The following is a 13122-nucleotide window of genomic DNA, read 5'->3' on the forward strand; positions in this document are numbered from 1 at the left end:
TGACTCCTAGGGCTTCGTCACCGCCTCCCAGACCTTCAGCTTCGTCACTAACTCGTAGGCTTCGTCGCTGCCTCCTAAGGATTCGAAGCGGAGGTGAGCTATCGCCAATTCCATATCTTTTAGGATTTCTTTGGATTTCTTTGGATTTCTGTTAGGAATTCATTCAATTTGGAAGAACAACTTGTTCATCTCCCACACACAAGTATTTGCTGATGATGTGATGTGCTTTTTAAAACAATGGAATCAGTTGCTGATGATGTTCGTTTTGTAAATGCTACCAAATACGTTGTTCATTCCTTCCTTCTTACATTATACATAATACCTTGTTGGATATGTGGTTGGTCATGTACAGCTACGGGATTAAAACCAAATTTTCTTTTTTTCTTTTTGGTTCCTGCAAATATCAGTTCTTGTTTTGTTACAAACATGTACAATTCACAAATTCTGAAAAATAAACATTGTTTAACTTTTGTTAAGGCCTTTAGGCCTGAATATGAGTCAACTAGACTTCACTCTTGGATTGATGAATGTTGACTACACTATTAAAGTACTAGGTCTGACTTAACAATTAGAAATTAGAAACTGAGAAAGACATCCTTATCCAAAGTTTATTAGTGGCAGCTCAGTGATTAAGGAAGGTAGGCAACATGCTTATCTTGAAAACTTCATCTTAATTTTCAAGAGATTCATGCTTATCTTGATTGATCTCAATACTTTATGTTCACTTTATATAGTTGAGACCCGTTCTCCATTTATCAATTTGTACTATGATGGTGTACTATGATGGAACCCGGCACCCTCAACAAGAGACACTGGAAAAGCAAAATGAATGAATACATGCTGGTAACTCAGTGTTCATGCAGCCAAAAGTAGGAAGATATTAAGATACTAGTGTTTGAAGACAATGAATATGATGTTTAATACTTTAATATATGCATGAGAAGCAAGGATTGTGGAGCCTTCAATTGATGTGGCAAGTAGGACATTAATTATTGGGTGGTGCTATAGTTGTGACCACAAAATCCAACAGATAACACTAGTGGGCTTTAATGCCCAAACATGTGAGATAAGTTGTCTACTAGTGCTTGTATAGTATCTCTAGAGTCCCTTATAAAAGGCAATTTATTTCTAAGGATAATTGCCTTGGTACCAGTGGTATTAATATTTTACTTTGATCATGTTTATTAGTTGCTAAAATCATATAAATACACTTTCGGAGTTTGAGTTAATGATTTTGTCACCACTTGTCTATAGTTTGGTAAGTAAGTACAAAAGGGTTGTTTTGTATTTGCTTGCATTAAAGTATGCACAACATTTTAAAAGTCAACAGAATAAGTTATTGCCTAAGAAAGTAAAGATATCAAGTATACAAGTGGCTCCAAAATGTGTGTAAGATTGTAGGTTTCACATTGGATAAATAGGTGAAAATAAATAATTTCGTATATAATATCTATGAATGTTTGCCCATCAATGTTCATTCTCAATCGAATTACTGTCAGTTGGTATATATGCCAACAAGATAATTATTCTTTAACCTATCACATAATTAATCTTCATGTATGTGACTAATTCTATGTCCTGTTGTGTCCTATTATGTCTATATCTTGTCTGTCATTCAACATCGATCCTCTAGTTGGAATTGCCTGCATTCTTTTATTGTTCTTGTTGAAAAATCATACTATTATCATACTATTATCTACAAATCTTCTTTACTATTTGACCTTGTGTAGTTGGCCTCTGAATGATATTGCTTGATATACAGGTGTCTCAAATAGAGTGTGTCTTAAGCCACCCATGAACTTGACCCATTATGCACAAAAAACCACAAACTAGATGTAGGAGTCCTGGCATTGAACCATCAACAACGTACATTGAGTTGTTATGGAACTTATCTATATATCTATATATATAATTTGGCTCATTATCTTGAGTTGATGAACATTTTATTAAGTTATGCTGTTTGGTCCATTTATTTCATTATTTATTATCTTTTCATTATTTTTTATTTATATTTCAGGTGCCTCATTATTTATTAATGAAAATTTCTTTATTTTATGATCTTCAAGGGTTTCATTTTTTTTTTTGTCAGTAAATTATATGCTTCTATTTTAATTGTTGATTATTCTATGATTAGAGACAAGTTTTTTTAGAGATGTACCTCTTTGCCCATTTCTTCTGCCTACTATTATTTTGAATTTTTTTTATCTAAACTCAGATTATAAATGGACAATCAATTTGGTGATGAAAGCGTTGTACTTGCCACCGCTACCATTGTTGCAATTGTAGCGTTAAGGTGGTATAGTAGGAGAAGAGGATTGAATTTGCCACGAGAGCTGTATTACAATAGGGATCTACAACGTACAAATTATATTTCAAGAATAATACATGGATCCGAGGAGGCTAGTATAGCAATGCTAAGGATGAAAAGGGTTGTATTTTTTGGGTTATGTGATTTATTGAAGTCAAGAGGATTGTTGTGCAACACCCTACATATAAGTGTGGAAGAGCAAGTAGCAATGTTTTTTCATATTCTTGGTCATAATGTGAGGAATAGGGTGATTGGAGTAAATTTTTTGCGCTCCGGAGAAACTATTAGCCGATATTTTAAACATGTATTATATGCCATAGGAGAGCTTCGGGGTGAATTTATCCAACCGCCTCGCACAACAACTAGTTCAGTAATTACACATGATCCAAGATTTATGCCATATTTTAAGGTAAGAAAAATATTGAATAACTCTACTATATGGCTCAAAGACTTATATGCAATACGTAATATTTTTGTCCATTAATAAATAGGATTGCATAGGAGCGCTTGATGGTACACATATCCATGCATCCGTTCGAAAAGAAATTATAGCTCGTTTCCGTGGGAGAAAACCATATCCCACCCAAAATGTGTTGCCCGCAGTTAATTTTGAATTAAGGTTTACATATGTTCTAGCTGGGTGGGAGGGTTCAGCACATGATGCACTTGTACTTCGTGATGCTTTAGAAAGAGAGGATGGTCTTATTGTGCCTGAAGGTATGTTACCATTTGACAAAATTATAATTATTACACTGTCGGAATAACTAATACAATTATCCATGTAGGCAAGTATTACCTTGTAGATGCGGGATATTCTATAAGAGCGGGTTTTATATCACCATTTCGTGGTGTTCGCTATCATCTTAAGGAATTTAGTGCCAGCTCACCATCAAATAACAAGGAACTATTTAATTATAGACATTTTTCATTACGCACTACCGTGGAACGAGCGTTTGGAGCTTTGAAGAATCGCTTCAAAATTCTCACATCTAGACCATTCTTTCTATATCGAACACAAGTGGATATTGTGGTTGCATGTTGCATTTTACACAATTATATTTTACAGGGAGGTAATGATATTTATGTACCCGATGTTGAAGAATGGGAACCTAATGTGCAAGAAGTTAGAACTCAATTCCAAGCACGTGAGGAAGCAAGAGAATAATTAGCAATACGTGATGTAATCATGGAGGCTATGTGGAACAATAGATAGTGTTTTCCTTCATTGTGGTTTTGTTGTTTAATTATATACCTTTGTTGTGGTTTTGTTGTTTAATTATATACCTTTGTTGTGGTTTTGTTGTGGCATTCTTTTAATGTGGTTGTTTTGTGTTGTTGAATTTTGTAATTGTTCTTTTGATAACTAGGTTTAATGTGACACTATATAACTTCATTGTGTTCTAACTCAATGTGATTGTTTTGTGTTGTTGCATTTTGTGTTTGTTTCTTTCTAATTTATGTCTTCTTCATTTATTGTCTTTTTTTATATGTAAAGGATGGACTCAGTCGAAATGACTCAAGAAAGCGAAAATATTGGAAGGAGATGCCCAACTAATTTTAGGTGGACAACGATCATGACGTCATTTTTGCTCAAATGCTTAGTTGAGCAAGCAAACCTTGGCCTTAAAACTAACAAAGGTTTCAAGAGTACTGCTATCAATGCAGTTGCGAGGGCTGTTAGTACGAGGTTTAACATGGCTGTGAGTGATACACATGTTATCAATCGTCTCCGACATGTAAGAAAAATATGGGTAATAATAAAAACGCTTAAGAGTTTAAGTGGGGTTTCTTGGGATGATTCAGAGAAGAAAATCATTATGGGCATTGAAGAATTCCGAACATACATACAAGTAATTTGAAGTTTGTTTTTTATTTTTATAATTGATATTTGTGTGCATTATCTCTATTTACTTGTCATTGTTTCTTTTTTTTTTTTGTAGTCACATCCTAATGAAGCGGTTTACATCAATAAGCCCATTGAAGATTATGAGAAGATGGCCATTGTTTGTGGGAACGATCAAGCGACGGGGTCATTTGCAAGAACAGGTTCTCAAAGCTCTAGGAGTCTAGGTGTCCGCATGGAAATGCCATCAACACCACCGACATTGGATTCTGACGATCAACCACAAGGGTTAGATGATTGGGACTTCACTCAATCGGAACCTCCTCCGGCGGAAACACCAACAACATCCACTTCTAGGGTGAAAGAAGTAAACAAGGGGTCAAAGCGTATTAGGCGAGAAGAATTGGAAGTCATGCAAAAAGTCTCCATTGGATTAGATAGGCTTGCAAGTGCCGCGGAGACGGATAAAGGTGTACAGTTGAGTAAGAGATTGTACGATGAGGTCATGACTTTGATTGGCTACTATAATAAGTCTGATCTTGGTTTAGCATATGACCATCTGAATGCCCAAAATAATCTAGCAACTGCTTTTATAAACAAAGATCATGACCCTCGATGCTTTTGGATGGATGGTTTCCTTAGGTAGTTGGGGCGTGATGGTGGTGTCTAAGTTTGCCTACTCTTATGATTTACTTATTTTGTGTGTTTTTAAGTTTATGGACAATTTATTATTTTGCATGTTGTTTTTGTTTGGAGTTGTTGAACTATGTTATGTTTTATGAACATGTTGATAATTTAATGGTGTTGGTTGTTAAATTTAGGTTGTTGAATCTCAAACTTGTTTGATGAACATGTTGAATTATTGAATATGATTTGTTGACTTTATATCTTGTTTTATGAAATGTTGAATTATTGAATATGATTTGTCTCAAATTTGAGGAATTTTAAATTCAATTTCAAGTGAGTATGCTCAAGTGATAAGCACCAATTGATGGTTGTATTAGTAAGTTCAATTCAAGTATATTGAATAACTAATTTAAAAAAAAAAAAAAAAAAAATACAATTCATTAACTTAAATCCATTTTAGATAAATAAAATACATTAACTTAAATAAATAAAACAGATTTTAAATGAAATATTAAAGAAAATTATAAATTATAAAAATTTTGAAAATAGGGGTAATCTCACCACTTTACATGGTGATTCTAACCCATAACTTACATCAAACCAAACACTTGAAAAGAAAATACAGCATTTTCATTTACAGGCAACCAAACAACCATGATGTAAGTGAAAATACAGTAATTTCAATTACATGTAAATTGACTTACACTGTAATTTGAAATACTGGTAACCAAACAGCCCCTAAATGGGAGGATTGCTCACTCCTCATCCATTCCTCTCTCACTCCCACTCATGACCATCCAAATACTCCCCTTCCACTCCCACTCCCACTCCCACTCCAATCATGTAAATCAAATAACCCCTAACTCTCAAATTGTTGCCAAACAAGTGAAGGTCTTTGTTGGTTGCGGAGTCTTGGAATTGATCAGGTGGACATCGAAATTAACTCTCAAATTGTTGCCAGACAAGTGAAAAAGAATGCTCTCACTCGGGATTTATAATAGCATTAATTATTGGTGATTGTTCAGAGTCAATGTCTCTGTTTAGTGATGTTAATGTAAATTTTATCAGACTATCAGCTAACTTAGCCGCTCACACTTTGGCTAAGAAGGTTGACGTGGACGCTATTCTAGTGGACTAGATCTCCACTCTCCCAGATTTCTTGTTTCATGCTTTGCATCAAGACTTAATTAATGCAATAATGGGGCGCCCACGTGAGCGCGGCCCCATCCCCATTTATTCCACCGAGGCTTGTGCATGTCCCTGGGTCTTTAGTGGGTTCGCCCCGCTCCTCTTTCCCAAAAAAAAATTAATGCAATAATTCTTCCAATTTTTTTTTAAAGTAATTTTACTGCAATAAAATATTTATAAATTAATATAAGGTAAAACAATCTTGTCATCAAGTGTGGAAACAAAAGTGGGAAAGGGAAGAAAAAGTTGAACTTTGTTTGGATAAAATTTTAATAAAAGAAAAATAATAATAATAATTGTTTAATAAATCTTATTTAATTATGGGAAAAAGAAAAAAAAATATACTGATTATACTTAATTAAAAAATTGAGAGTTTTATAATTTGTTTTAGAGGATCTTAGTGGATCTTTCCCCTCTTGCCATTTCAAATTAGAAAAAAAAAGTATAGTACCTAAATTGATCCCTTTACTTTTCTCTCTCTTCCCTTGTGGTCTCTCTACTTAGAAATGCTCCCAATTAGTCCTCTTCTTTTAAAAATGGGCTCACTTAATCCCTCTACGCTTGAAAATGACCCAACTAATCTCTATATTTTCAAAAGTAGAGAAACTAGTTAGGAGCATTTTTGAAAAGAGTGACCAAAAGGAAAAACAAAGAAAAATATAAGGGTCAATTTGGGTATTATAAAAAAATAGTTTTAAAGGATTTTGCGGAGTTAAAGTTAACAAATTTTTCACTTTCATTCAACTAAAAACATCTAATCCTCCTTAACATTTTTTTCCTTTTGCTTTCCTTCTCTGGCTCTCAATTCAAATTACGAACTATACAAGAAAAAATAATATGTCTTACAAAAAATAAATATTTTTTTAAAGTGCCATTGACCAGTGGTGGAAACGGGTCATAGCCAAGTGACATTGACCTAATTATAAAAAATGCTAGTGTGAGACATCCAAAAAGTTTCAAATTCAAATTCCACTGAAGTCACTCATGGTAACGAAACCTAAATTATGGATTTAAGCTTGTAACCTTAAACCCATATCAACTCACTTGTGGCAACGAAACCCAGATTATGGGTTCAAGCTTGTGACCTTAAACCCATATCACTAACTCACTAGATGAGAGTGCACAAAACACCCCTGATAGTGCTTGTTGCAGGGTAAATTTTTTAGTAAATCACTAAACTTTGACTCATTTTACTTTAATCACTGAACTTCAATTTGTATCAATTTGGTCACTCAATTTTAATTTCATTTCACTTGGTAGTAAATCAAGAGATTTCAGCCTCCAAATGAATGATGTGGCTCTTTTTCAATGACGTAGACACCTCTAATAAACTTAATAATGTGTCAATGAGAGGACTGGCTTAGATTTTTAGATAGTCATGTAATCAATTGGGAGTTGAAATCCTTGATTTATTACCGGTTGAAATCAAATTAAAGTTGAATGATCAAATTGATGCAAATTGAAGTTCGGTGATCAAAATAAAAGTAAACCAAAATTTAGTGACCTACTAAAAACTTAACCCGCTTGTTGCATTTGCCAAATTGATAACACTAACTTGTTGATGGAGCTCTAATTCTAGTTTATCGCTATTTAATCATTGCTCTTAATTACTTCATGTTGTCTGCCCCAGTGGTCATTGACATGCAGTTTCCCATTATTATTGCTTCAACTTTCAAGTAGCCACAAAGATGATAGATATATATAATATATGAATATATATCTATACATATTATATGGGTAAACAGCCCCAACAGTAGGGCAAATTTGCATAAATACAACACTAACGTTGCATATACATAACCCCAACGAAACACCAATATTTTTCATATATGCCAGTGTCAACTGTATGCTAACTAAAATGCTATTGGAAAATACAAACATACACTTTGGATGTAAGAAAGCATATCACTTTGAAGATCAAACTCAAAAATATCAGTAACTAAAAATCAAGAAGGTTGAGTTCATACAATTGGTACATGAGTCTTCGAGATCACGAATTCATAAGGCTTTCGCGTAACTCTAACCGCCCAACAACTTCAGATCAGTTTCTTTTAGTTCAACATGCTTTCCAAGCCTGAGATGAGCACCGCAAGCATATAAATTTAGCAAAAAAAGCAAAGGTTACCAAAATTTTGTGGAACAATAGAACGATCTGGTCAATTGAGACGAGCATGAACTGGAAACTAAAGAAGTTACCCGAGATCATGTGGAAGTCTGAATCCACCTATCCGAACACGTTTGAGGGAGTGGAGCTATCAGACCAGAAGAAAAGATTCATTAGCTACTCGAAGCTCAAACCACAAACTATATACACAAATAATTGTGCCTTCTAAATATGTAAGATTTGCACCAAACTTATTATAAAATGTGCAAGCCAAAGATTTTGCAAAAAAGGTAACTGATGACATCTACACGAAAAAAAAAATCTCATGACTCTAACATGTCAAACAAGAATGGCTTAATGTAAATGAAATTGTGATATTCAGGTAATGCAAAGAATGAAAATAATGATAAGCTAGTAACTTGTGCATTTCATTACTTATGTTAGGGAATTTTTAAGTCAGTTATCAAATAAGACATGTCCAAGTAGAAATAGTACACAACAACATGGCTATGCACAATTAGTGACAGCCAGAAAATTGCTCAGGGCTTAAGTGGCATAACATGCATAACCAAATAAAATGTTTAACCATTGTTGAATGCGGCAGGAGCTAAATTCCTAGGTGAACAGGTGAACCTGTTTACAGACTGAAATTGAGAGGGCAAATATGTCCTAAAGATATTAAAGCTTTTACATGCTCAATGATAGAAAGTAGCATGGATAACATGTTATGTGCAAATAAGCTAGAAGAATCTGGGTAAATGAACAAAAGATACCAGTAGTTCATGTGCAATTAACAAACCTGAAGTCCCGCATTTTTAACTAGCTCACGAACTTCATGGTTTCTCCCTTCATGAACCTGTTGCAAGTCCCATGGTAGGACATGCCATGTATTAGCAAATAAAATAGACATGTAAATGGACTGAAACAATGACACGAATATCTGGTATAATCCATACAGGAAAGTGCCATATTGGAGATAGACAACAATATACTCTCAATCAATATTTGCTTTCACACCAAAAAAGACACGCCATACACATATAACATGCCTCAGCCCACATACACATCGGGCCATCGGCCGATGTTGTCTCTGTAAACCTAGACCATAGCCTAAAAGATCATATGATTTCTTGAAACAGCAAAAAATGTTGCCACTATTTCCAAATATAAATAAATTTAAGATAAGTATATCTTTACAAAATTAATCTGACATCTGCTATGAGTTTTCTTTTAACTGATCCTAAAATAAAGACCAGTGAATGTTACTTTTCAATCCTCTAATGATTCTGCACAAACTCACCAACACAGAACTACAGGAAAATTAAAAGAAGCCCCTAGAAGATAGATACTGAACTTTGTAATATTCAAATGCCAAACACATGTACTTTCTTGGAAGATTTTCGGTCTTGTGATCAACAACTTCCCACATAGTGTGTGTGTGTCTATGTATGTATGTATCTACCTGCTTGCAAGCAAACTACATGATATTTATGACCAAGAAGCTAAAAATCACATGCCCAAACACGGACCACTTAAATTAACTGCAGACTGAAGCATAATTATAAAATTTCACAATGCTATCTACAATATTAAGGGACAATACCACAATCCGCAGCCGAGGCTTAGCTGCATCAGGCTGTGTTGGCAAAAGCTCCACTGAATCTGGTGTACAATGTATGCCTTCAATTTCTGTACCCTCACTTATGGCAATCAGATGTCGCCTCCGCACACCACCTTCAATAGTTGCAATATACCTACAAACAGAAGATAGAATTGAGCATAGGGTGTACTTACAAGACCAGTCTTCAAAAAATGAAAAAGAAAAGGCAGCACAAAATTCTTAGCAGGAGTTGAACCAAACTGCAGAGAGCAACATAAAAGTTTAAGCCTTTCTTTTGTTTCAAGCAACGAGATGGAGTCTAGAGGTGGCCATGATGTGATTAAACAAACCAATCGAAATAGTCAACAAGTTGACTGTTTCTGTCAGCTCGGTTAACCAGTTTTTAGGTTTTTTTCTTTTTTTAAAATAATATATTAAAACCAAAATAAGCAATAAAACATTAAAAAAATAATTAAAAATGTGAGATCTATAAACCAAGACCACACCCATTGGATGGATTAACTATTTCACTTGACAAATCTACCATAGATGTCCCATTCAAGGTACCACTCTAATAGATGTTTAACTGATAACAGACAATTATGTTAGATCAAATAATATATAAAACATTAATTAATTTTGTTCACTTTTGTATTTTCAAAGAGATCATTGAAAATTAAACTCCTTGTCTTTCTAATTACTAGTTAGCTTGACTCTTTGAATATGTTTATCTAAAATTAAAAATAAAAATATTAAATGAAATGGTGTATGATAAAAAAAAACAAATGAAAAGCAAATGGTTGAAAAATTAAATAGAAGAACCTAAATAAAAAAAACTTGAACTGAAGACCTCAAGCTGCTTGAGTAACATGCTAACAAAGTATTTGAAATGCTCCATGTTGCAATTTTTCAAATAGTGTAACTTATTATTAATATGCAATACATGAACTGGTTAGGTCCAGTTAACCGAGTGCATACAATTTACTCCAACTGAAACTAAACCAAAAAATCCAAACAAAAGCTGAATAGATTCCTTTTTGGTCTGGTTTTCAGTGCCCAGCCCTAAGTGTTTTTATGTGAAATTTCCTTCCATCAAAAATTAAAAATAACGTAGACCATTTTCTTAAAAATCGGACCATTATAAGGTAACATCAAGACAAAATCGCCTTTGTATTTTAATTTTTAGTATAGTTTTGGTTCTTAACTCTGTTTTGTGCAATTTGTTATCATGCAGCCTCTCATTAACCATAGTAATCAGAAACTTTGTTTGTCATGCACCTTAGTACTCCACTGACCGTTGCCTAACAGCTTTTAGTAAACAAAGGAGACTGGCTACATAAGAGAAAAGTGATTAATTATCTATAGAATTAAGTTTCAGCAGATCTGTTTAAAGCTGGAAGAATCGACGCAAGCTACCATGGAAAAAAGTTTACTCTTTTGACAATTTTGAGGAAGGATGAGAAAGTTTCTGTGCAAAATCACCTGATAAGAAAAATCAAAGTTAAATGGCAATCAGAAAGTGCACAATATATCAGACTCCTACAAGCCGGTGGTGGTTTTAATTGCTTACCATCATTAGTAACAATAATCAACCCAGATGTTGCAACGTCAAGGCGACCTACAGTAAATAACCGTGGCTTTGGCAATCCTTGATTTATTTTATTCTGGAAGTACATGCTACAATTTTTATAAATGAGTGGGTGCGATAAGAAAATCTAATTTAAAGTAGTAAAAGATAATGATAGGAAAAACAAATGTTTAGGTCACCGTAATATTATAAGAATTTATAAACTACTAAGAAAGCACAAATTTTTGTGCACATACCCAACGTTTCAAGTATTCATCGAATAGAGAAATCACTGACTTAGATTCCTCGCCATTTGAGCAGATGTACCTGTCCAACCATTTCTACAATTACATCACTCCATTAAAAAATATGCATAGGATGAATAAAAGAAAAAAAAAAATAGCAGAATGATGAAAGACCAACCCTTTTGGCTTGTTTAGTGCAAAATACAACTTTGGAGGTAGCTTCTTTGAAATACGGTTCCCATTAACATAAATTGAGTCTTTAAGAAGATCCACTCGAGTCTACATCATCAAAAGCAGAATTTAACATTGCGTAGTTCAATCAATTAATAAGCTCAAGAGATGGAAGTAACAATAAAGGAGGTAAAAACTACCAAATAATGTAATCCTTCAAAATGCAACCATGTTGAGATTGAGATTCAAAATCCAATCTTTAACTCACATATAAACAAATCACCAATTTAACATACCGTCATACAGTCAATTAATCAGTTTTAAGAGATGGAAATCAAGATAAAAGAATTAAAAGTTAGAAAATAACAAAATCCTTCAAAATCCAACCAAGCTGAGATTGAGATTAAAAACCCAAAGTTTTAACTCAAATATAAATAAATTATGGAAGTCAAGATAAAAGAATTAAAAGTTAGAAAATAACAAAATCCTTCAAAATGCAAGCAAGCTGAGATTGAGATTCAAAACCCATAGTTTTAATTCAAATATAAACAAATCACATACAAATTTCAATCGCTCCAAAGCCTTGATTGTTGCTCATAAGGAAAAACTTCTAAACAGCTAAAAATCAATTAAGCAAGAATTATTACCTGCGGAGAAGTGCACACCGATCCGTTGACTGTTACCTTCCCTTCAAAAATAAGCTCTTCACTACTCCGTCGAGAAGCCACTGATCACAAAAGAAAACCAAATCCACATTTACCGGCATTCAACATAAAAGAAAACACCAAGAAGAATCACAATCACAATCACCTCCAGCCGCGGCGAGAACCTTGCTGAGCCGCTGAGGTTCCCTGATCTTCTCATTATAGAACCTACGCGCAGCCTTCGAGTATTTCGGCTGTCCAGACGAAGTCTTAGATGGAGAAGACGAATCCGATGTGGCCTTGGTCTGCTTAAGATTCTTCTTTTCTTTCGCTAGCTTTTGCTCGGAGAGAGCGTGGAGAAAGCGCGCCGGTGGGGTGGACTGAAGCTTAAGGTTTCCGTTCTCGTCGCGGACGATCCAGGGGATGAGAAGGGGAAGCGACGAGGAGGAAGGGGCTTGTGGAGAGGGATCTGGGACTAGAATTTTGGGGGTTTGAGGGGAAGGGGCGAAGGTGATGTTGAACTCGATCGGAGATGAGGCGGCGCGGATGATGGGGAGACGGTGGAAGGCGCGTAGACGGAGTCTAGGGCATGAGAAGAGGAAGGAAGGAGATGAATGGAGGGGCGAGAGGGAGGCGAAAGCCGCCACGGCGGCCGCCATTGGAGACGATGAGAGCGAGATGGAACGGGAGGATAAAAATGCGGGAATTGAAAAGACATATCCGAAGCTTTGATAAAACGGAGCTCCGAAAATCACTAACCCGAATCCGAACCAGATTGGCCCACAAAATTCCATTGGATTTTGTATTTATAAATAATATTTTTTT

The 13122-nt window shown here is 34.7% G+C and overlaps 1 protein-coding gene across 2 annotated transcripts; it reads right to left on the reverse strand.

Annotated features, from left to right (window-relative positions):
• Positions 1 to 7757: 7757 nt before the first annotated feature.
• LOC120256775 (putative ribosomal large subunit pseudouridine synthase SVR1, chloroplastic) lies at positions 7758 to 12984 on the reverse strand. 2 transcript variants are annotated; one of them, XM_039264438.1, is made up of 10 exons: positions 12464 to 12984; positions 12301 to 12380; positions 11661 to 11761; positions 11495 to 11564; positions 11241 to 11334; positions 11104 to 11152; positions 9674 to 9824; positions 8870 to 8926; positions 8163 to 8218; positions 7758 to 8040 (listed from the first exon to the last, which is right to left on the reverse strand). In XM_039264438.1, exons 1-10 carry the CDS (start codon positions 12954 to 12956, stop codon positions 7986 to 7988), a joined length of 1206 nt encoding a protein of 401 aa, XP_039120372.1. In that variant the 5' UTR covers positions 12957 to 12984; the 3' UTR covers positions 7758 to 7985. The 2 variants fall into 2 exon arrangements, with proteins under 2 accessions (XP_039120372.1, XP_039120374.1); XM_039264440.1 differs by lacking the exon at positions 7758 to 8040 and having other exon boundaries at positions 8159 to 8218.
• Positions 12985 to 13122: the final 138 nt, after the last annotated feature.

The sequence above is a fragment of the Dioscorea cayenensis genome, unplaced genomic scaffold (genome assembly GCF_009730915.1).
Source record: "Dioscorea cayenensis subsp. rotundata cultivar TDr96_F1 unplaced genomic scaffold, TDr96_F1_v2_PseudoChromosome.rev07_lg8_w22 25.fasta BLBR01001638.1, whole genome shotgun sequence".
In the NCBI taxonomy this organism is placed as follows: Eukaryota; Viridiplantae; Streptophyta; class Magnoliopsida; order Dioscoreales; family Dioscoreaceae; genus Dioscorea; species Dioscorea cayenensis.